This window comes from Terrapene carolina, unplaced genomic scaffold (genome assembly GCF_002925995.2).
Source record: "Terrapene carolina triunguis isolate 2854851 unplaced genomic scaffold, T_m_triunguis-2.0 Scaffold247, whole genome shotgun sequence".
Classification (NCBI taxonomy): Eukaryota; Metazoa; Chordata; order Testudines; family Emydidae; genus Terrapene; species Terrapene triunguis.
Window position 1 is genome coordinate 17,141,065 of NW_020664598.1, and position 22,885 is coordinate 17,163,949.

Genomic DNA, 22,885 nt, shown 5'->3' on the forward strand with positions numbered 1-22,885 from the left:
TTAGTGCTTGTGGTCTGCTAAAGACCCCTAGGATCCAATTTGGATATGAAGAGAGACCTATTTAATATTTTAATGAAATAAATACAGCTGGGAATTGTGTGATTATGGGAGATTAATTTCTCAGATATAGATTGGAGGGCAAGTGCTACTTCTAATGGTAGGGCCCAGATAGTCCTGCATGTGATAGTTGACAGATTTCTTCACCACATAGTCACTGAACCTATTTTGATTTAGTATTGATAAGTAGTGAGGACCTCATAAAAGATGGGACACTAGATGGGAAAGGCTCCAAGTTACTACAGTATCATGGGGTAGCCGTGTTAGTCTGTATCTACAAAAACAACAAGGAGTCTGGTGGCACCTTAAAGAATAACAGATTTATTTGGGCATAAGCTTTCGTGGGTAAAAACTTCACTTCTTCGGATGCATAGAGTGAAAGTTACAGATGCAGGCATTATATACTGACACATGGAGAGCAGGGAGTTACTTCGCAAGTGGAGAACCAGTGTTGACAGGGCCAATTCAATCAAGGTGGATGTAGTCCACTCCCAATAATAGATGAGGAGGTGTCAATTCCAGGAGAGGAAAAGCTGCTTCTGTAATGAGCCAGCCACTCCCAGTCCCTATTCAAGCCCAGATTAATGGTGTTAAATTTGCAAATGAATTTTAGTTCTGCTGTTTCTCTTTGAAGTCTGTTTCTGAAGTTTTTTTGTTCAATGATAGTGACTTTTAAATCTGTAATAGAATGACCAGGGAGATTGAAGTGTTCAGTTACTGGCTTATGTATGTTACCATTCCTGATGTCCGATTTGTGTCCATTTATTCTTTTGCGGAGGGACTGTCCGGTTTGGCCAATGTACATGGCAGAGGGGCATTGCTGGCACATGATGGCATATATAACATTAGTGGATGTGCAGATGAATGAGCCCTTGATGGTGTGGCTGATGTGGTTGGGTCCACTGATGGTGTCGCCAGAGTAGATATGGGGACAGAGTAGGCAACGAGGTTTGCTGCAGGGATTGGTTCCTGGGTTGGTGTTTCTGTGGTGTGGTGTGTAGTTGCTGGTGAGTATTTGCTTCAGGTTAGGGGGTTGTCTGTAAGCGAGGACTGGCCTGCCTCCCAAGGTCTGTGAGAGTGAAGGATCATTTTCCAGGATAGGTTGTAGATCGTGGATAATGCGCTGGAGAGGTTTTAGCTGGGGGCTGTATGTGATGGCCAGTGGTGTTCTGTTATTGTCCTTGTTGGGCCGGTCCTGTAGTAGGTGATTTCTGGGTACCCGTCTTGCTCTGTCAATCTGTTTCCTCACTTCCCCAGGTGGGTATTGTAGTTTTACGAATGCTTGATAAAGATCTTGTAGGTGTTTGTCTCTGTCTGAGGGGTTGGAGCAAATTCGGTTGTATCTTAGGGCTTGGCTGTAGACAATGGATCGTGTGATGTGTCTTGGATGGAAGCTGGAGGCATGTAGGTACGTATAGCGGTCAGTAGGTTTCCGGTAAAGGGTGGTGTTTATGTGACCATCACTTATTTGCACTGTAGTGTCCAGGAAGTGGATCTCTTGTGTGGACTGGTCCAGGCTGAGGTTGATGGTGGGGTGGAAATTGTTGAAGTCCAGGTGGAATTCTTCAAGGGCCTCTTTTCCGTGGGTCCATATGATGAAGATGTCATCAATGTAGCGCAAGTAGAGGAGGGGCACTAGGGGACGAGAGCTGAGGAAGCGTTGTTCTAAGTCAGCCATAAAAATGTTGGCATACTGTGGGGCCATGCAGGTACCCATAGCAGTGCCACTGACTTGAAGGTATAAGTTGTCCCCAAATCTGAAGTGGTTGTGGGTGAGGACAAAGTCACAAAGCTCAGCCACCAGGATGTAGAAGCACTTTACACCAGTATTCCACATGAGGATGGACTACAAGCTGTCAGGAACAGTATCCCTGATGAGGCCACAGCACGCCTGGTGGCTGAGCTTTGTGACTTTGTCACACTAGATAATCATGATGGACCCTTCCAGCTTTAAAGTCTATGAGTCTATTTGTTCTTGACAAATCCATTTTGGCCATTACTTATAACCCTATTATCCTGTAGGTGCTTACAAATTGATTGTTTAATACTTTGTTTATCTTTCCAGGAATCAAAGTTAGGTATATAACTCCCCAGGTCCTCTTTGTTCCCCTTTTTAAAGGCAGGTACTGTCTTTGCCCTTCTCCAGTCATCTCACTTGTCTTCCAGGAGTTCTCGAAGATAATTACTAATGGTTCCGAGATTGCTTCAGCTGGGTCCTTAAGAACCTTAGGATGAACTTCATCAGGCCCTGCTGACTTGATTATATCTAACGTATCTGAATATTCTTTAACCTCTTCTTTCCCTATTTTGGCAAGAGGCACTCCTTCCCTCTTGTTGTTAATATTAATTGTGTTCGATGCCTAGTCACCAATAACCTTTTTAGTGAGGACTGGAGCAGGACAGATATTAGCACCTCAGTGAAGTTCTGGAACAGCCTTCTAGGGGGAACAGTGTGGGCAAAAAGCCTAACTGACTTCAAGACTGAGCTTGATAAGTTTATGGAGGGAATGATATGATGAGACTGTCTACAATGGCACTTAGTGAATCTGTGACTGCTGGTGATGGGACACTAGATGGGGAGGGCTCTGAGTTACTACAGAGAATTTTCTCCCAGCTGTCTGGCTGATGGCTCTTGCTCACATGTTCAGGGTCTAACTGATCGTCATATTTGGGGTCGGGAAGGAATTTTTCCCTGGGTTACTTGCAGGTTTAAACTAGTGTAAATGGTGGATTCTCTGTAACTTTAAGTCTTTAAACCATGATTTGAGAACTTCATGAACTCAGCCAGAGGTTGTGGTTCTATTACAGGAGTGGGTGGGTGAGGTTCTGTCTGCCTGTAATGTGCAGGAGGTCAGACTAGATCAGGGGTTCTCAAACTTCATTGTACCGTGACCCCCTTCTGACAACAAAAATTACTTCACTTATTAGTTTTTTATAAGCTTAATTCTTTTCCTTTGCTGTCCCCTCAGAGAACTAAAAATATTCTGCAGTCCTCATATTGTGTATTTGCTGCCTACCATGTTATACATTGTGGATAAAAGTGTTCAAGCCCTTATATGGGCGCATATAGGGAGAGAGAGCATACAAAGACCTTCCTCCCACCTACACGCAGCCTACTGGACGAGAGGAGCTGGGATAATCTTAAAGGATGGTTCAGGATGTAAAGTTCCCATTTATGTCATGCCACTTAGATAGGCTCAGGGAGACACAGTCCCACCCCAAACTCTGCATGGAGTGGGACATTTCTGAATCCCTCTTATGCAGGCCAGAGACTAAAGGCCACAGTTTTGCCCTGTGTTATGTGGGAAGTTTTTCTTTACTTCTGGTGGGTGGCTCACACGTGGACTATCTGTGTTGCCCTTGTGCCCAATTGCTCGGTTTCAGTTAGCTTTATATTTGTGTTGGTGTGTCTTCATTTATTATTTTAATCATAGAATCATAGGACTGGAAGGGACCTTGAGAGGTCACCTAGTCCAGTCCCCTGCACGCATGGCAGGACTAAGTATTATCTAGACCATCCCTGACAGGTGTTTATCTAACCTGCTCTTAAAAATCGCCAATGATGGAGATTCCAGAACCTCCCCAGGCAATTTATTCCAGTGCTTAACTGCCCTGACAATTAGGAAGTTTTTCCTAATGTCCAACCTAAACCTCCCTGCTACAATTTAAACCCATTGCTTCTTGTCCTATCCTCAGAGGTTAAGGACAATTTTTCTTCCTCCTCCTTGTAACAACCTTTTATGTACTTGAAGACTATTTTCATGTCCCCTCTCAGTCTTCTCTTTTCCAGACTAAACAGACCCAGTTTTTCCAATCTTCCTTCATAGGTCATGTTTTCTAGACCTTTAATCATTTTTGTTACTCTCCTCTGGACTTTCTCCAATTTGTCCACATCTTTCCTGAAATGTGGCACCCAGAACTGGATACAATAGTCCAGTTGAGGCCTAATCAGCGTGGAGTAGAGCGGAAGAATTACTTCTTGTGTCTTGCTTACATCACTCCTTCTAATACATCCCAGAATGATGTTTGGGGTTTTTTTTTTTTTTGCAACAGTGTTACACTGTTGACTCATATTTACCTTGTGGTCCACTATGACCTCCAGATCCCTTTCCACAGTACTCCTTCCTAGGCAGTCATTTTCCATTTTGTATGTGTGCAACTGATTGTTTCTTCCTAAGTGGAGTACTTTGCATTTGGCCTTATTGAATTTCATCCTGTTTACTTCAAACCATTTCTCCAGTTTATCCAGATCATTTTGAATTATAATCCTATCCTCCAAAGCACTTGCAACCCGTCCCAGCTTGGTATTGTCCACAAACTTTATAAGCGTACTCTCTATGCCATTATCTAAATAATTGATGAAGATATTGAACAGAACCGGACCCAGAACTGATCTCTGCGGGACCCCACTCGTTGTGCCCTTCCAGCATGACTGTGAACCACTGGTAATTACTCTCTGGGAACGGTTTTCAAACCAGTTATGCACCCACCTTATAGTAGCTCCGTCTAGGTTGCATTTCTCTAGTTTGTTTATGAGAAGGTCATGCGAGACAGTATCAAAAGCCTTACTAAAGTCTAGATATACCATATCTTCCGCTTCGCCCTGTCCACACAACTTGTTACCCTGTCAAAGAAAGCTATCAGGTTGGTTTGACATGTTTTGTTCTTGACAAATCCATACCGACTGTTACTCATCATCTTATTATTTTCTAGGTGTTTGCAAATTGATTGCTTAATTATTTGCTCCATTATCTTTCCGGGTACAGAAGTTAAGCTGACTGGTCTGTAATTCCCCAGGTTGTCCTTATTTCCCTTTTTATAGATGGGCACTATATTTGCCCTTTTCCAGTCTTGTGGAATCTCTCCAGTCTTCCATGACTTTTCAAAGATAATTGCTAATGGCTCAGATATCTCCTCAGTCAGCTCCTTGAGTATTCTAGGATGCATTTCATCAGGCCCTGGTGACTTGACTCATAGACTCATAGACTTTAAGGTCAGAAGGGACCAATATGGTCATCTAGTCTGACCTCCCGCATGAAGCAGGCCACAAAAGCTAACCCCCCCACTTTCCCTTAACTCTGCTGTTGAAGTCTCCAGATTGTGATCTAAAGACTTCAAGTTGCAGAGAATCTTCCAGCTTGTGACCCCTGCCCTATGCTGCGGAGGAAGGCGAAAAACCTCCAGGGCTACTGCCAATCTACCCTGGAGGAAAATTCCTTCCCGACCCCAAATATGGCGATCAGCAGAACCCCGAGCATACAGGCAAGATTCTCTAGCCAGACCCTAATTTTACCAGCGATGGCCGTTATTGCCTAATTGATTAAAATCACGTTATCCCATCAAACCATTCCCTCCATGAACTTATCTAGCCTAATCTTGAAGCCAGAGAGGTCTTTCGCCCCCACCGTTTCCCTCGGAAGGCTGTTCCAAAATTTCACCCCTCTGACGGTTAGAAACCTTCGTCTAATTTCAAGCCTAAATTTCCCCACGGCCAGTTTATATCCATTCGTTCTCGTGTCCACATTAGTACTGAGCTGAAATAATTCCTCTCCCTCCCTGGTATTTATCCCTTTGATATATTTAAAGAGAGCAATCATATCCCCCCTCAGCCTTCTTTTGGTTAGGCTAAACAAACCAAGCTCCTCGAGTCTCCTTTCATAGGAAAAGTTTTCCATTCCTCGGATCATCCTAGTGGCCCTTCTCTGTACCCGTTCCAGTTTGAGTTCATCTTTTTTAAACATAGGAGACCAGAACTGCACACAGTACTCCAAGTGAGGTCTCACCAGCACCTTGTATAACGGAAGCAGCACCTCCCTGTCCCTACTAGAAATACCTCGCCTTATGCATCCCAAGATCGCATTAGCTTTTTTCACAGCCACGTCGCATTGCCTACTCATAGTCATCCTGCGATCAACCAGGACTCCGAGGTCCTTCTCCTCCTCCGTCACTTCTAACCTATGCGTCCCTAGCTTATAACTGAAATTCTTGAAGACATCTAACTTGTCTAAGTAATTTTTAACGTGTTCTTTCCCTAATGTTATGTATTCATTTCATTGTATGGCAGTTTCATGTCTGATTTTTGTGACATATAAATGTTTCAAAGAAATGATATCACTTTGAGAGTCTAACGGACAAATTCTGTGATCTTTGCTATTTCCTTCCTCAGGCAAAACTTCCAGTAAAAATAAATTCTTATACTACAAAAGCAGCTAAATGTCAGCTGAGCTAGATTTACTGTTTAAATGGCAAAACAGTGTTATTTGTAGACAAGCAAAAAAGAACAAATTAATTTAACATACACAGAATGTAACGTTATTGAATATTTCCATGAGAAAAATTCACAGTGTTATAAATTGGGTTAAGCCTAATTTACACCTGGTGGGGCTTACCCCTGCACTTCTTTTAAGATAGTTGCAACAGTTCAGCTCCTTGATGAAATAATAGCAGTCCCTGCCCAAAACAAAGGCATATCCAAGGCCACTGAACAATGTAGGCATTGTTAGGCTGAGGAGCCTTGCTAGATAATCTCTGAGTGCGAAGAGAGTGGGTGAGAGACAAGCAGAGAGGCACACAGAAACAAAGGAGGAAACTCCAGATGCAGCATGGAAAAAACCCACTGTGTGGCCTGAGAGAAGCATGGAAGGGTGCCTTTGGGTTGGATGCTGGCTAAATGAGGTTGGGGGCTGTGAGCAAGGAAATAACCTCCTGTTGTTTGGTTCCTCTTGTATTCAGGGAAACAGGACTTTGTACAGTTTTGTAAATAAACAAAATTGCATTAAAGTAGTACCTGGCTCCATCACCAAGGTATCCTCCCAACAGAAACAATCTACAAGTTCTCATATTTTTGGTTAGTCAGTTGAGTGAAAGGGGGGTAACATTAGGTTAATTGGGAATCAACAAAGCAAAATTTACCATTTTTATAAATATGTCTTTATCTCACTTCTGGTTTATGATGAAATAAACAAACTACTCAAAGCGCATTTCTGTGGTTCTTGTGGTTCATGTGTGGCAGATTTTTGCTACCAGTTTGCTTGAGGCATTAGGTGATTAGGCTCAGGCCACAGGATTGTTTGCGGAGGAGATGACGAAACAAGTGTTTAAGTTTTAAAGCTTTATTAATAAAATAACGAAATAACAGCGGTGAGTGGTGGGAGCTTTCATGTAACTCAGAGGAAGGAAGAAAGCATTAGTGCCCCAAGCCCTAACCCACTTTTATACTTACACACACTTTCCCGGAGGCTGGCCAAGCCTGGGTGTAACGTATGAAGAAGAGGGGGAAGGGTGGACGGGAGTTTTGTTCTGGGCCCACGTTGTTTGAGTTCCACTGCTGATCTCCGAATTGCTTCAGCTTTTAGGAGGGTTTTAAGTTTTGGGGTTTTATGGGGGTGTTTTGTTTAGGGACCTTTGTTTTTGATGCTTTTTGTGCCAGTTAAAACCGGCTTTTTGTGGTCTCCTCGACTTTCCCAAAACACACTGGCTAGACTTTGTTGTTGTTTTGGGGGCGGGGGCGGGGGGTTGTGCTGGCTTTTGTTTGCCTTGCTTGTTATGGGCTGTCTTTGCAGGTTTGTTTACCTGAATTTTTTTTTTTTTTTTTTTTTTTTTTTTACGGCTGGTTGGTGGATTTCGGGCGCCCTTCTTTCTTGGCAGGCAGCCGAGAGTTAGATGTGTTCTGTGGCCTTGAGCTGGCTGGAGTTAGCATTTTATTTTTGGGCCTAGCAGGAGCGTGGTGTTAACCCATATTTTTCCCTTTGGCCTTTTGCGACCTGCAAAAAGGAATTTTTCATTTTACACTTATTTACACCTTTGACCCGTCCCAAAATGTTTTGCGATGCTTGCAATAGCGTTAGCCATATACAGTGCTGATTTGCCTTTTCCAGGAGATCCCTGGGGGGCGAGGGTCATTGGGGTGTAACAGTCCCCCCCCCCCGACCCCGAATCAACATTTTGTTGGGAGGGGTCACCACTTAGGTTTTTATCCTCTCTCTGAGACGGTGGCAAGGGTTACTGTTGGTTTTTTACATAAACAGCAATATAGCATGCACAAAATTATTAAAACAGCAACAATTGCATACACTAGCCAATAATGACTTTTGGCTTTATTAGTAACATAGCATAACATATTTCCCTGTTGACATAGATGCCCCCTCCGGATGGCTGTGGCAAAGGCAGCTTTTTTGAGGTTAAATGTGTGTTGCAACACCGCGAAGGAGGCATTTGTCTGGAATACAGAAAGTTGCTCTTGGGTGTGCGCCAATGGCAGGAACACATTGGGCGTTATTTATGAAAAATTAAACACAACCATAGTTAGAAACATCAACAGTCTGTTGCATAATGGCGGGCCAATGCACTGAAAAATTTTGTGTTTGTGATTTTAACAGCAAGTTGAGAAGCACGCTGGGGTCGGTGGTTCTCCAAACACACGCTGAGGTATTGGTAAACAGATGTGTTGCAGTGGGGGCATATTCCGATGCCTCCCCTTCCCAACAGATGTGCTGACCCACCTCATAATAGCAGCCTGGCACTGCCTTTTTTTTTACACACCATTTGAGGGGGTTTTATAGGCCAGAGTTGCCAGGTGTTGCCCTCTGCAATCCATATGTGCTGATTGTCCGGGGACTAACACTGTAACCATATTTTAATGCCAGCTGTCAATGTGGAGCATTGACTTGGATGGCATGTTAAACTTTTTTGTGGCATTGAATACCTTCCTGTGTACCTTCCCATTGGTAGTCCATTTGAGCCATCTTTCCCAAATTTTTCCCTCCCAGTGAAACCGTAAGCGTTGGCAGTATGGATGGAGGTCTTCCTCTTTCAGAGGTAGGGGCCACTGTTCCCAGGTGGATACAAAGTTTTTTTTTGGGGGGGGGGGTTAGGTGGTGTTGTGGAAAAAGTCACCCACGCATTGATTTTAGTTCTCAGACTCAAGCCTGAGTTCACAATTAGAAACTCCCCAGAACTGAGCTCGCAGGCTCCTTTTATTCTTACAAACCGCAAACATATTACAAGTTACGCGTCATTTACAAAAAATAAAGAGTTAGGGTCCTTTCCCTTTCCCGGCACCTTCCTTATTAATTTTCTGAGAACTGGGTGCATATTGGGTGGAGGGCTTCTTGGTGGTTTCCAATACGGTCAGAACTTGGCACCAATTAGGGTACATTCTCGGCAGAGTGTACATTACTTTTCCGGGGTGTTACCGACAGTGCACCGGGGAGGGTTACGAAGCACCCAAAGAAGAAACGTGATTGGTCAGTTTACATTTAGCTAGAAATTTGGGGGGGGGTCACAGAACGCTCAAAAGGAGAAGCTGCATTTAACTAGAATTATTTTCTTCATACAAGCGGTTATTATATTTCATCAGCCATACTCATATTTCATTAGTGCTGCTGCTGGGCCTTTTTATTCTTTCCCTCCTTGGCCTCCCTCCCTCCTCTGGTCATGTCCAAGACTGGCAACGAACAAGACACTTAGTTTGGTTCAGGCTTGCAGCCTGCAAGGTGGGCCTATATGACGAGTCTTCGCCGATGTTCTGGTCGGTGCAAGGGAGACTAGCCAGGCCTATTCCCCCACAGTGGCGATGGGAAGTAATGTTGTTTCATGGGGTGTTGCCTGGGGAGGTGCGGGGCCCTTCTGGGTTGATTTCATTTGGGATTTAGTTGGGGAGGAACATGCAAGGCTGGGGGACCTGAGGCTCTTGGCAGGGGGCCGCCCCTGGAAAAATACCCAGGTAATACGTGATGCCACATTTTCAGGATGCTAAGCCACAATTGCACCCCCTGCCAATGGATAATTGACCCTACTTTTTTTTTTTTTATGGCTAATTTTGAACAATGGTAAAATTAACAAAGGAGGATAAATGCGTCGGACACCTGAGGATTCCCATAGATATGTGCCATTATACATATATTGTATTACACTAACACATTTTGCAGGCCTGAAGCAGCAAGAGCGGTCCCACCACTCCTGTTTAGGGTGTTTCTGGGCTTTTGCTATTCTGCTTGGTTTTGTTAACAAAGCAAAAAAGAAGGAAAAGAACGAACATTATAAATGTTTTTATTGGGGAAACTGAGGCACAGAGGATACATTTTGTACATTATTAGTTTTTTTTGCTTTTGCCCTTCCTGGCTTTTGTTATGGATGTTGTTTGCCTGGTTTAGGAGGTCGCAACAACAATATTGCATTCAGGGGTCAGGGGCTACTATTGCTTGCCAAAGGGCCTTCCATTTTGCTTCAGGCCACCACATGAGGAACAGGGTATGTTTTTTGGGGATTTAAGGGAGGATTGAGGCCACCCACCAGGTATTTTGCTGTGGCCCTACTGTTTTGATCTGGACTATGCATTGCCTTCACGGCTCCTCCCCTCCAGCCTTATGCCACACTGTGGCTTGGGCCCCATCGGCAGCTCGAACCATGGAGAGCTTTTGGAGGTACTTATTTTTTTTAATAATTGTAATTATTTAGATAATTCCATAGATAGCCGGAAACCCGGATGGTTCAGGCAGGTGGCTGGTCCACAACTGAGCCCCACGATGCCATGACCAGACACCTAGGAAGAAACATATGTTTTGAATTGATTGGCATGTGCCCATTTTAATTTGCCAGGTACCTGAAGCTGGTGCACTACCGGGGAGATGTGACTTACAATGGGGTACGGACCCACCCACTTTATGTTTAGAGTAAATTTTTTTTTAAAATTACCCCATATCATTGGACGACCAAAAAGGATGTGGTAGGGGAATTATTCTTGACCAGGGGAAAGATGGCAGTGGGCTTCCCCAACATATTTTCCCCAAAATATCCTTATATTGAGGTTTTATGGGTTTGGAGGTAGTAGTGGTTGAGCAGCGTTTTATGTTTTGAATTTTAGGAGGTTTTTTTTGTAAAAAATTTAAGACATTATTAATTACGCAAAAGGTTTAATTTGTGAAACATGTACTTATTTTAATTTTTTATTGTTTTTATTAGGGTATGCCAGTGGGCTGAGGCGGTTTATTATGGCACAAGGTTTTGTTTATTTTGATTTTAGGAAGTGGCCCCTTTTTTTAAAATTTGTTTTTGTATTAGGCTGTTTTGTAGCTGGGACAGGGAGCTTAACTTATTTTTAATTACCTTTAGGTTTATAGTTTATATAATTTTTGCTTTAAACCCAATTTTTTTTAACATGTTTGCTGCCTGAGGATTTTTTTTTTGCAGCATTTAATACACAACAGTGCTAGGAACAACACAAAACAAAACATTGAACACAAAACACAATTTCTATTGTGACAGTAGATTTATGGTATTTTGGGTTGCTCTTTAGCTGATATTAGCTCTTTTTGATTTTTTGAAAGACAGAAAGAACATGTTTTTACCCCTTTGGGGGTGGCAGATTTTTGCTTAAAATATTTTTTTTTTATATATAAATACCCCTTGCTGACGGCAGGCAAAACCGAGGAATTACCCCCATATTTTTTTGTGTTTGTTTTATAGGCAGGCCAGGTTTTAATGGCTTTTACCTTTTTTTAGTTAGGTAATTTGTATTAACACAGACGCTTTTTGGCTTGCTTTTGGATTCAAAGCTATTAGTAGCTCAGAGACTCTGTCTTAAAAGGGACACAATTAACTTTTACCAGAGTTTTGATTACCTTTAATTTTTAATTTTTGTTTTTAAAACACACAATGATTTGAAAAAGGAAAACACAACCTACTGTGGCTTCCTTTGGAGCCCTAATAGGATTTTAATTAAGTAGTATGGTATGCTTGTATTTTTTAAATTTTTTTTTATAATATACACGTTTTGGGGAAAATGTACATTTTGTTTACACTGCTTTGTTTTTACATAGCTGTATATAGATTACATTCACTTTATACATTTGGGGCAGTTAAGTTTTAATAGAACCCCCTTATGTTCTTTTAGCAAATTTGACTACTAAATTGTTGATAGTTAAATGATTTTAATTAGATCGTTTATAGACATTCTCCTGGAAAAGGGCCCATTTTTCCTTCAGAATGGCTTCAAAGAAACCAAGAATTTTTTTTTAATAATATTCTTACAACTTTAACTGCTCAGTTTCCTCCAGCATTGAGGATTCTTACAAAGGGAGAGATCAAAGCCCTCACAAGGGTTACCTGAATTATCCCCCGTGAGGCTCGCCATCTGGACAGAACGCACGGCCAATTGATGTTTTAACTGTTCAATTTTTTTTTTATGGCGACCACACTGCCATTGCGGCGTATGCTGAGCACAAATAGTCAAGTCTTTGACTAGTTCCTGAAGGACCAGTACTTGCTTAGCTAGTGCTTTTAGGCAGGTGCATTCCTCCTTTTCCACCTAGAAGTTCTGTTTTAAGGCCTGCAATTTGTCCTGGGCATAGGCTTGGGTTGCAACCTGGTTAGTAATTTGCACTTTTAGTTGCTTAATGTTTACCAGCTGTTGAGTACACACCTCCTCCCTTCTCCCCAACTCCTCTTTTTGTCCCGACAACATTTGATACCGCATGGCTGCTGCAGTCCAAATTAATTCCACAGCTGCCCCTAGGTTTTTGCCCTTTACCGTTTTTATACTTGGCATAAGGGTCTAATAAATCCTGCCAAGTCTGCACTCTTTTTTGAAGATTTGCCACGGAACCCCATGGATTGTATCCCACCTTAGTGAGAGCTCTCTCCAGCCGGGAGAGGTCTTCACCCCCCTTTGAAAGAGGCAGCAGGGTCCCGTCCCTTTTTGCTGCCTCTCCCGTGGCTTGGGCATCAGGTTCACCTGCTTCCCGTGACACCAGCTGACCGGGCAGCCAGACTACCATGTCCGCGCTCCCTAAAGCCCATACGTCCGACATTGAACCCATCGCTGATGCCATCGCCCACGACTGCAGGACTCCCGAGTCCGCAGCTGTACCCTTCTGTTTCCTGAACATGTTGTCACAATCTGTTAGTACAACTCTTAAGATTTTTTTATTACTTGAGATTTTACGTAGCTCACGCCGGCACCGGGGCTTCCAATGTTACCCCACTGGGCCAGAGGGAGAGACGCTAAGCCTCCCTCCGTATTACACGGTGGTTCTTTAACACCGAGGGTCCATACACCAAATGCCCCCCTGAGCTCAGCGAGAAACCCAAAGTTCTCCTCTGCAAGTGCCCCTTTCGGGCTGAGCAAGAAACCCAAAGCTTCCCCCTTCTACTTAGTTATACTACGACTGAGGGTGTATGCACCGAGGATTGTCCCTGTTACTTGGAACGAGGATCTTTAAGTCCTTCTTCTATTGCCCAGCACTTCTACGACAGGGGGAAGACCCACCTGCACCCTTCCCCCGCCGATCGGGGTGGAGAGCGGAATGCTAAACCTCCCTCCAGTTCTCAGCCATGCTACGACTGCGGGTGGGGCACACCTGTAATTATAAAATCCTCAACATGAAATACCAACAGTGCCGGCAGAGCAAACATGAAATACCAAGGGCAGAACAGTTGGTGCACTCCGCAGGGCTCCCCCCCCTGCAATTCTCCACCAAACTGTGGCAGATTTCTGTTACCAATCTGCCTGAGACGTCAGGTGATCAGGCTGAGGTGACAGCATTGTTTGGGGAGGAGATGACGAAACACATCAAGTTTTTAAGTTTTAAAGCTTTATTAATAAAATAACAAAATAACAGCGGTGAGTGACGGGAGTTTCCACGTCACTCAGAGGAAGGAAGAAAGCGTTAGTGCCCCAAGCCCTAACCCATTTTCATACTCACACACGCTCTACCCAAGGCTGGCCAAGCCTGGGTGTAATGTACGAAGAAGAGGGGGAAGGGTGGACGGGAGTTTTGTTCTGGGCCCAGGTTGTTCGAGGTCCGCTGCTGATCTCTGAATTGCTTCAGCTTTTAAGAGGGTTTTAAGTTTTGGGTTTTTGGTGGGATGTTTGCTTTTGATGCTTTTTGTGCCAGTTAAAACTGGCTTTTTGTGGTCTCCTCGACTTTCCCAAAACACACCGGCTAGACTTTCTTGGTTTTTTTGTTTTTCATTGTGCTGGCTTTTGTTTGCCTTGCTTGTTATGGGCTGTCTTTGCAGGTTTGTTTAGCTGAATTTTTTTATTTTTTTTTTAAGACTGGTTGGTGGATTTTGGGCCCCCCTCTTCCTTGGCAGGCAGTCGAGAGTCAGATGTGTGCTGTGGCCTTGAACTGTCTGGAGTTAGCGTTTTATTTTTGGACCTAACAGGAGCGAGGAGTTAACCCGTTCTTTGCTCTCTTCCTTTTTCCCCCTCTGGCCTCTTACGACCTGCAAAGCAATCTTCCATTCCACACTCACTCACACCTTTGACCCTTCCCAAAATGTCCTGCGATGCTTGCAATAGCATTAGCCATATATAATGCTGATTTGCCTTCCCCAGGGGACCCCTTGAGGGGGAGGCATTGGGGTGTGACACATGTCATCAAAACATTCTGATTTTAAAAAGTCAAATGCAGTCGATATGGTTTTGTAGGCTGTCTTTTTCCTCTGTATTGTATGAATAGGTTAATTACATTGATTGAATGTATTACATTTTGCAAACTTCAAATTCTCATTAAAGGTCTGAAGATTTACATTACACTGTCTTTCTAGTAAATGTCTGCTTATCTGGATGTAAAGAACTACATGGGCATGTATGTCTGCATTGGAGATATTTTCTAACCAGTTCTAAAACTGATTAAAATTACAATGTACTCCTGGTTTGGGCAGCTGAAGGCAGCCTGACCCATTTAAAAAGATTGTTGTATGCAGTGTTGTAGCCGTGTCGGTCCCATGATATTAGAGAGACAAGGTGGATCTTTTATTGGATCAACTTCTGTTGGTGAAAGGGACAAACTTTCAAACCTAGAAGAGTTTTGTGTAGCTTGAAAACTTTTCTCTCTCACCAACAGAAGTTGGTCCAATAAAAGATATTACCTCACCCACCTTGTCCCCCATTTTAAAAGAGCCAATTTCAAAACCACAGTGAGTCAAATTCACCTTTGGTGTAAATGTCAGTGAAGTTGTGCCTACTTACACTAGCCATGAATTTGGCTCTATATTTTTAAAAAGTGTGTATTTCATTTGAATTTTATGTGTAGTTCAAGGCTAGCAGAAATAAAATTTTAAGCCGAGAGAAGACTGCCAAAAGTTGCCTACACTACCCTTTTTCAGAAAATCTCCCTGTGGCACAATTCAGTCATTTTAGAAACAGGCATGTCATTTTTCAACACCTTGTATTAAAAATGCCCATGCTGTATCTATACTAGTGCTCCATTGTTGCTACCTCTGATAGAACTGCACCGGTGGCAATGCAATAGTTGACGATTTCTCAACAGAAAGCTAGTGTAGATACAGCCCAAGTGTGGCAGTCTAAACTGGATCATACAGCAAGAACATGCTATAACAGGATGCCTTTATCGTTTAGATTTTAAACTACTAAGTAGAGTAAAAATATATATTTGCATAACTCTCCTGTGTCAGTTCAGAGGAAAACTAAATGATTTTGTCTAAAGCACAGGGCATGTAAAAAGTGTGCAAGTTTAATGACTGAAAATACATGCCCTGCTTCTCTGGGATCAGTTGCATTACCGCACTGGATGCGTCATTGCACCCTCTCTGGTTGTTGTTCCAAAATTACTGCTTTTTAAAAAGATATGTACGTGCCATTCTTTAATCCAATATGCCAATAACAGATTTTTTTTTCTAGGTGACTGATAATGGTGTCATAGCACTAGTTAGTGGGATGTGTTCAAAGAATTTAAAGGTAACTCATCTAACCTGTTCTAAGTACAAAGCAATGTTAAAAGCAAATACATTTGTACATTTTTAAAATTCCAGAGGAAAAATATTATTTATATTATCAAGTTACGCATTTACATTTGCATGTACAATTACCATGACTGTGGGCGGGGCCGTCCTTAGGATTTATGGGGCCCCACGCAGTATTATTAAACTGGTGCCCCATGCCCGAATTGCTCTTAGTAATGCAAACATAAGCTTACAGTATTGGAAAACTTGCCACATGCACCTTACTAAACACAGTTTAATTGTGCCGCCTTCACCCCAACCCCTGCACTCCCCTCCCCCCTGCGCCCCCCCCCCCGAGCCCCCCCCCCCCGGTCCCCCTCCCCCCCCCTCCCCCCCCCCCCCCCCACTGTCCAGCGCCCCTCTCACAGCTCCCCCACCCCAACTGCTCAGCACCCCATATTCCTGAGGGAATTTGGCACCAAAAAATTAAATTCTGTGCACAATATTTTAAAATTCTGCAAACTTTGTCAATAAATAAACGTGGAGGCTCCAGCATGGCAGTGGCAAGCATAGGCCACTGGCTGCATGGAGGTGGGAGATCACCCTGCAGCCTCCCCACCCCCTCCCAGCTCCCCGTCCTAGGATAGGGACTTGGCGGTGAGGTATCTCTGTGTGCATGTCAGAAGGCCACAGGGAAGCATTTTACGTGATGGCTGGGATGTCGGCCATGACCCAAAATCCATTTGAATGACAAAAAAGAAATTGCTGATACCGATGGCGGAGTCCAGCCCTCATCCAGGCCCTTGCCTGCCACTGCTCTGGGCCATCAACTCCCAAATGGCCTTTCATTCTCCCTAAAATAGAGCATTTCCCTCTAAACCTGAAAAGTAAAGAGGTGCTTGGGATGTGCAGTTTAATAAGAAAAGGAATTATATTCAGGCACCAGTCTTTTTTTCTGCCCTGATTTACATACCTGGTTGCCACACCTGGCTCAGTGGGATTGTACTGGGTATAACTCAGCACGCCGTTTCAACAATGCTTCAACGGTGGGGCTGGAGCCATAAGCAGCCAAGTCTCACGTGAACAGTGGCTCTTGTTTTGGATTATTTAAGGCCGTTTTTAAAATTCTTTCCCATGGGTGAGGAAGAAGGTGCTGCATTCTTGAAGGGACCTTTACAATCCCACTCAACTCTGCACTGTTTAGAACTCTCCCTCGTTCAAAATGCTACCAGCTTAAGAGAGAGCCCTGGAGATATTGGGATCCACAAGAAAAAAAATCATGTCCCTTTTCTCTAAATAAAAGTTTTCAGCTATTCTAGCCTTGTCAAGTGCGAGTCCATCTTCCTGCCCAGCTAAGAGGTCGTTCCCTCCCTTGCATTCTGCAGCCCTGATTGCTGCTTTTCTACTCTAGGTACATCCCCCTCCTCCCATTGTTTTAGTATCAGTTTCCTCCTGTTGACACTGGAATATTGTGAATGGGCAGAAAAAGCAAACGCCACCTTTTATTTTCCTTTAACTTTCCATCCTCCCCAGCCTGGTTGTGTGTGTGCCTCTCTCCCTCCTCCCAGCCTGCTTCTGTTGCTGATCCCTGCTGGGGAAGGGAGGAGAGGAAAGGTGACAGTCCAAAGGGGATGCTGGCGTCTGGGCTTAAATTTCAGAGACGAGGGAGGTGGAGTGAAAAGGAGACTAGGCGAGAGATTGCAGGGAGTTGCCGGGCATGTGGGCAGAAGAGGGGAGAGGTGCAGGTACAGTGTGGGGCTGCTCAGAACAGCTGCTCTCCCCTGGGGCCACCAGCCTGCTCCCCAGGAGGCCCTAGTTCATTCGCTGCTCGCTCACTGAGCCAGACAAAGACACCTCCCCGCTCTTTTCCCTTCCCAGCCCGGTTCCTCCTCTCCCCCCCCCCACTCCCCAAAGTCCCGTGCCCAGTTCTACCCTTCTTCCCCTCTCTTCCCAGCCTCCACATATCCCCCCCACTCTGTTACCAGCCTGCCCCCTGTCTGGCCCAGCTCCCCCCAGCCATCCCCAGCTCACTCACATGCAAACTTTCGTTCCTGGCCCCGGGATGCCCTGCCCAAGCCGGAGCCCTCAGCCGGCCAGCTGAGGAGTGAGTGGGCAGAGGGGCGAGGCCAAGGTGTTGGGTTGGCCCAGCATGGGGGAGGGGCCGGAGAGGAGAGGAGTCTGCGTCGCAGCCAGCGAGGGTGGTGCCCCAAATTTTTGGATGCCGTACGCAGCCACGTATGCTGTGTATGCCTAAGGACATCCCTGACTGTGGGCATGAATCAAGTATTAGGCAGCCTTCAAGTCACCAGCTTTTGTCAGAGGCATAGTTTGACTGCTATATTTGTGGGAGGCAATGCACACGCGTGGCTAACTGACTCTCTCCCCCCGCCTGCAGTGATACCTGGGTTGTCAGTGCTGGGGGGGGACAGGACAGCTTAACAGGGGAGCCTCAGCGGCTGCTGGCAGCCCCTCCAGCACCGGCTGCTGCAGTGATGTCACTGCTCTGGTGCTGCTGCGGCCGCCTCCCTGCTGGGGCTGCTGCCACTGCCGAGGGGACACCACATGTCGTGCTCCTGCTTCCCTCCGCCCATTCCCATATCCCCTTCTCTTCCCCATCCCCTCCCACTTCCTCTCCCCACTATCCCGTGTCCCATCCTCCTCCCCCATCCCCGCCGTTCTCCACTGTCTCTTCCTCCACCTCCTCGGAAGGGTTCTCCCATCGCTGTAGTTAATCCACCTCCCCAAGAGGCAGTAGCTAGGTCGACGGAAGGAAGAATTCTTCCGTTGACCTAGCACTGTCTGCACTGGGGGTTAGATTGGCATAGCTACATCTCTCAGGATTGTGGCTTTTTCACACCCTTGAGAGACCGTTATGCTGATGTAAGTTTTCAGAGTAGAGCAGCCCAAAGTGGAATAAAAAAAGCAAGTCATATAGAAAAAATTGTTCTTAAAGACTAAAGCCCTTTGTAGAGTGGTCTTTTTTTACATCAGTGTAGCTGCAGTAAGGTAGCTGCGCCAGTGCAAATAGCAATCTGCAGCAACACAAGGGTCAGCAGAGCAAAAAGAGTTGAATTCATAGGAATACATTCAAAACTTACAAATCAGTTTCTTCTTTTTAATTAACAGCTCTAAGAGGCTGTGTCACAGGGTGGCTGGCCCTTTAAGGGGAGTTGGGCCCAGCCTCATCTGTGACTGTTCAAGGGGAAAGACCTGTCAGCCCCTGCAGCCTGCTTTGGTTAGGAGGGGATAACTTTGTTTAGGTGTTACCTTGTGAGTCTTATGTTTGAAGAATAAAACTGTGCCCCGAAAGAAGGGCCCGAACAGACTTTGAGGTAGCGTTAGTCCTTTCTGATGTTGCATATTTGAATTTTAATAATGATAATAGGAGATGCCAAATAATTAGCTTAATTGGAATATATTTAATCAGAGATTATAGAATAGAGAGTAATACAGCAGAACTCAGAGATGACTGTATATGTCATGTTGTCTGGAGTGGCTCGCAACCGTGAGTGCCTACCTCAGGCAGGTTTCAGAAAAAAAAACAGGAGTACTTGTGGCACCTTAGAGACTAACAAATTTATTAGAGCATAAGCTTTCGTGGGCTACAGCCCACTTCTTCGGATGCATATAGAATGGAACATATATTGAGGAGATATATATACACACATACAGAGAGCATGAACAGGTGGGAGTTGTCTTACCAACCCTGAGAGGCCAATTAAGTAAGAGAAAAAAAACTTTTGAAGTGATAATCAAGATAGCCCAGTACAGACAGTTTGATAAGAAGTGTGAGAATACTTACAAGGGGAGATAGATTCAATGTTTGTAATGGCTCAGCCATTCCCAGTCCTTATTCAATCCTAAGTTGATTGTGTCTAGTTTGCATATCAATTCCAGCTCAGCAGTCTCTCATTGGAGTCTGTTTTTGAAGTTTTTCTGTTGTAAAATAGCCACCCGCAGGTCTGTCATTGAATGACCAGACAGGTTAAAGTGTTCTCCCACTAGTTTTTGAGTATTATGATTCCTGATGTCAGATTTGTGTCCATTAATTCTTTTGCGTAGAGACTGTCCGGTTTGGCCAATGTACATGGCAGAGGGGCATTGCTGGCACATGATGGCATATATCACATTGGTAGATGTGCAGGTGAACGAGCCCCTGATGGTATGGCTGATGTGATTAGGTCCTATGATGATGTCACTTGAATAGATATGTGGATAGAGTTGGCATCTGGCTTTGTTACAAGGATAGGTTCCTGGGTCAGTGTTTTTGTTCAGTGATGTGTGGTTGCTGGTGAGTATTTGCTTTAGGTTGGGGGGTTGTCTGTAAGCGAGGACAGGTCTGTCTCCCAAGATCTGTGAGAGTGAGGGATCATCTTTCAGGATCGGTTGTAGATCTTTGACGATGCGCTGGAGAGGTTTTAGTTGGGGGCTGAAGGTGACAGCTAGTGGTGTTCTGTTATTTTCTTTGTTGGGCCTGTCTTGTAGGAGGTGACTTCTGGGTACTCGTCTGGCTCTGTCAATCTGTTTTTTCACTTCAGCAGGTGGGTACTGTAGTTTTAAGAATGCTTGATAGAGATCTTGTAGGCGCTTGTCTCTGTCTGAGGGATTGGAGCAAATGCGATTATATCTTAGAACTTGGCTGTAGACAATGGATCGTGTGGTGTGTCCTGGATGGAAGCTGGAGGCATGTAGGTAAGTGTAGCGGTCAGTAGGTTTCCGGTATAGGGTGGTATTTATGTGACCATCGCTTATTAGCACAGTAGTGTCCAGGAAATGGACCGCTTGTGTGGATTGATCTAGGCTGAGGTTGATGGTGGGATGGAAATTATTGAATTTCCTCAATAATTATTGAATTTCCTCAGGCAGACTGTCAAAAGCAGGGCAGACACCCCAGTCTGGTGGTATGTTTTATAATTAGATTTCACCAACCCAGTGAAATCCCAAAGTACTACAGTAGTCTTGTATACTATGTTGCCACCCAGGCAAGTTGGACTATGTGATAAATGGTTACTTACACCAAAAATCACAAATATTCCAGGTTACCCGCAGTCCCACGAGTCCCGAGTTGCATCCTAGATCTCACACCAAAGACAACACTGGTAGCCAATCCTAAAGGTTTATTAGCTAAGAAAAAGAAAATAGAGCTACTGAAAGGTTAAAGCAGGTAAAATATATGTACAGGTCAGTCACAGTCTATAATTTCAAATGGTAGCTGAGATGTAATAATCTGCCAGTTTCCCAAAAGTCTTTTAGGGCTACCGAGAATAATTCTGGGGATCTCTGTTGTCTTGTTCAGTTATTCTCCCCTGTTTGAATCCAAACAGTCCAGAGATGAAGGATTTTCCTTTATATCCAGATTTATATTTGTTCTCCTAGAACAATCTGACTTGACAGCTATCCCGTGCCGTGATTTCTTCTTAGATAGCAGTGAGAGAGGAATGCTTTTAGAGTCTTTGAACTCTGAATGCCCTCACAATAACCAATTGCTTTGAAGTGCGGAGATGCATTACCTTTCTGATAAGAGTACTTTATTTGCATTATACAAGGCTTTTTCCATGTTTGAGGGTTATTTAGATATTGGGGGTCATATACAATGCAAAACAGTACATGCAAAATCTCATTAATTTTATGAAGTTTAAACACCAAATATATACACTGACATTTAACAGGCTCCTTTGATTATCTGCTAATACACAAGTGAACTGGCCTAACTTCCTGCTGTGAGTTTGTCTGTTTTCAGCTGAGCCAACAGTTCTGACCAAAGCTGGCATCAGCGTCATATTATACTTTACCAAACCGATCTGACAACTGAAGAAGTAAGTGCAGCATAATTCACTCCAAATTCAACTGCCTCAAAACTCTTTTCCTATGTAGGGTTTTGAACAAAGAAATTATTTTCTCATGATTGATTTAACTGTGAGTTCTATCTTAAGGTGTCTCTCTTTACTTAATTGTAAAAGACATCTGTAACTAATACATTATTACCAAAACTATCCCTGAATACAAATGACTCTTATTGACTTAGAAATCAATCAATGGTTCATTATCCCATCAATTAGAGAACATGTGGCTGATAGGAGAACCTTGTCGATCACCAGCATCTGTCAATCACAGCACACATCTTTGGTAATAGGTAAGGCTGTGAGTCTGTCATGGAGGTCACAGAAGTCACGGATTCTTCTGCAGCGACAGTGTGGCTGACCCCAGTGCTGCCCTAGCAGCTGGGGCAGCCCTGGGGCCAGCCGCACCGGCCGCTGTTTGGGTGGCCCCAGGCAGCTTGCCCCGGGAGATGCCAGAGTAGCCACAGCACCCTGGGCCGCTCCCTCAACCCCCAGAACAGTCATGGCACCCCACCCCCAAGCAGCAGCAGTGCCCTGGAGTTCCCATCCCAAAAGCAGTAGCAGCACTCGAGAGCCCCCCAGAGCACCTAAGATTTAGTCAGGGGTGTTTATAGTACAAGTCATGTACAGGTCACAGGCTGTGAATTTTTGTTCACTGCCCATGACCTGTCCATGACTTTTACTAAAAATACCCATGACTAAAACATAGCCTTAGTAATAGGCACCCTTTGTTAATTACCAGTGTTTCATTAATCACAGAACACGTGTGATAATCATTTTTTGTCAATTACCAGTATTCCCTCTTTGGACATCTGGACACAATTCTTCACAGGTCAGTAGATTCAGAGAATAAGATTATACTAATTCCTTTTTGACTACATACATTTCTGCATTTAATTACTGTGCCATTTTGGCGATCGTCCAGACCAGTAAGAGGTTATGTCACTGCCTGCCTGTAACATTGGGTGTCCTAATGCTGTGCTGCTATGTCAAAAAGCCCTAACACCAGACTCCAGCCCACAAGCATACAGGTCTCATGCTGCCTTCCACCAGCCTAGTTACCCCTTGCAGGGTGTTGTGGAAAATCAGCCACACGATTGATTTTGGATCAGATCAGCCTGAAGCACCTTTATTGATTACAAGCACTCCGAGGGGTAACAGCTCTGAGTAGCTGCCCCCTGATTCAAGGAACACACAAGCCTTTTAAAGCTTAAAACCACAGACAAATTACACATGCTTCCGTATCAATTACCTTATTTGGAATACATTGCAAAATTAATAAAGGTCAAAAGCAAAAAGAA

At 44.3% G+C, this 22,885-nt stretch overlaps 1 protein-coding gene across 1 annotated transcript in view; it reads left to right on the plus strand.

The window, feature by feature from the left end:
* Positions 1-22,885, plus strand: part of AMN1 (antagonist of mitotic exit network 1 homolog) — an 87,385-nt gene that overhangs the window by 59,431 nt on the left and 5,069 nt on the right. The window contains exon 5 of the mRNA XM_029912804.1: positions 15,704-15,760. Within this exon, the coding sequence (XP_029768664.1) occupies positions 15,704-15,760 (57 nt within the window). The remainder of the gene's footprint in view (positions 1-15,703; positions 15,761-22,885) is intronic.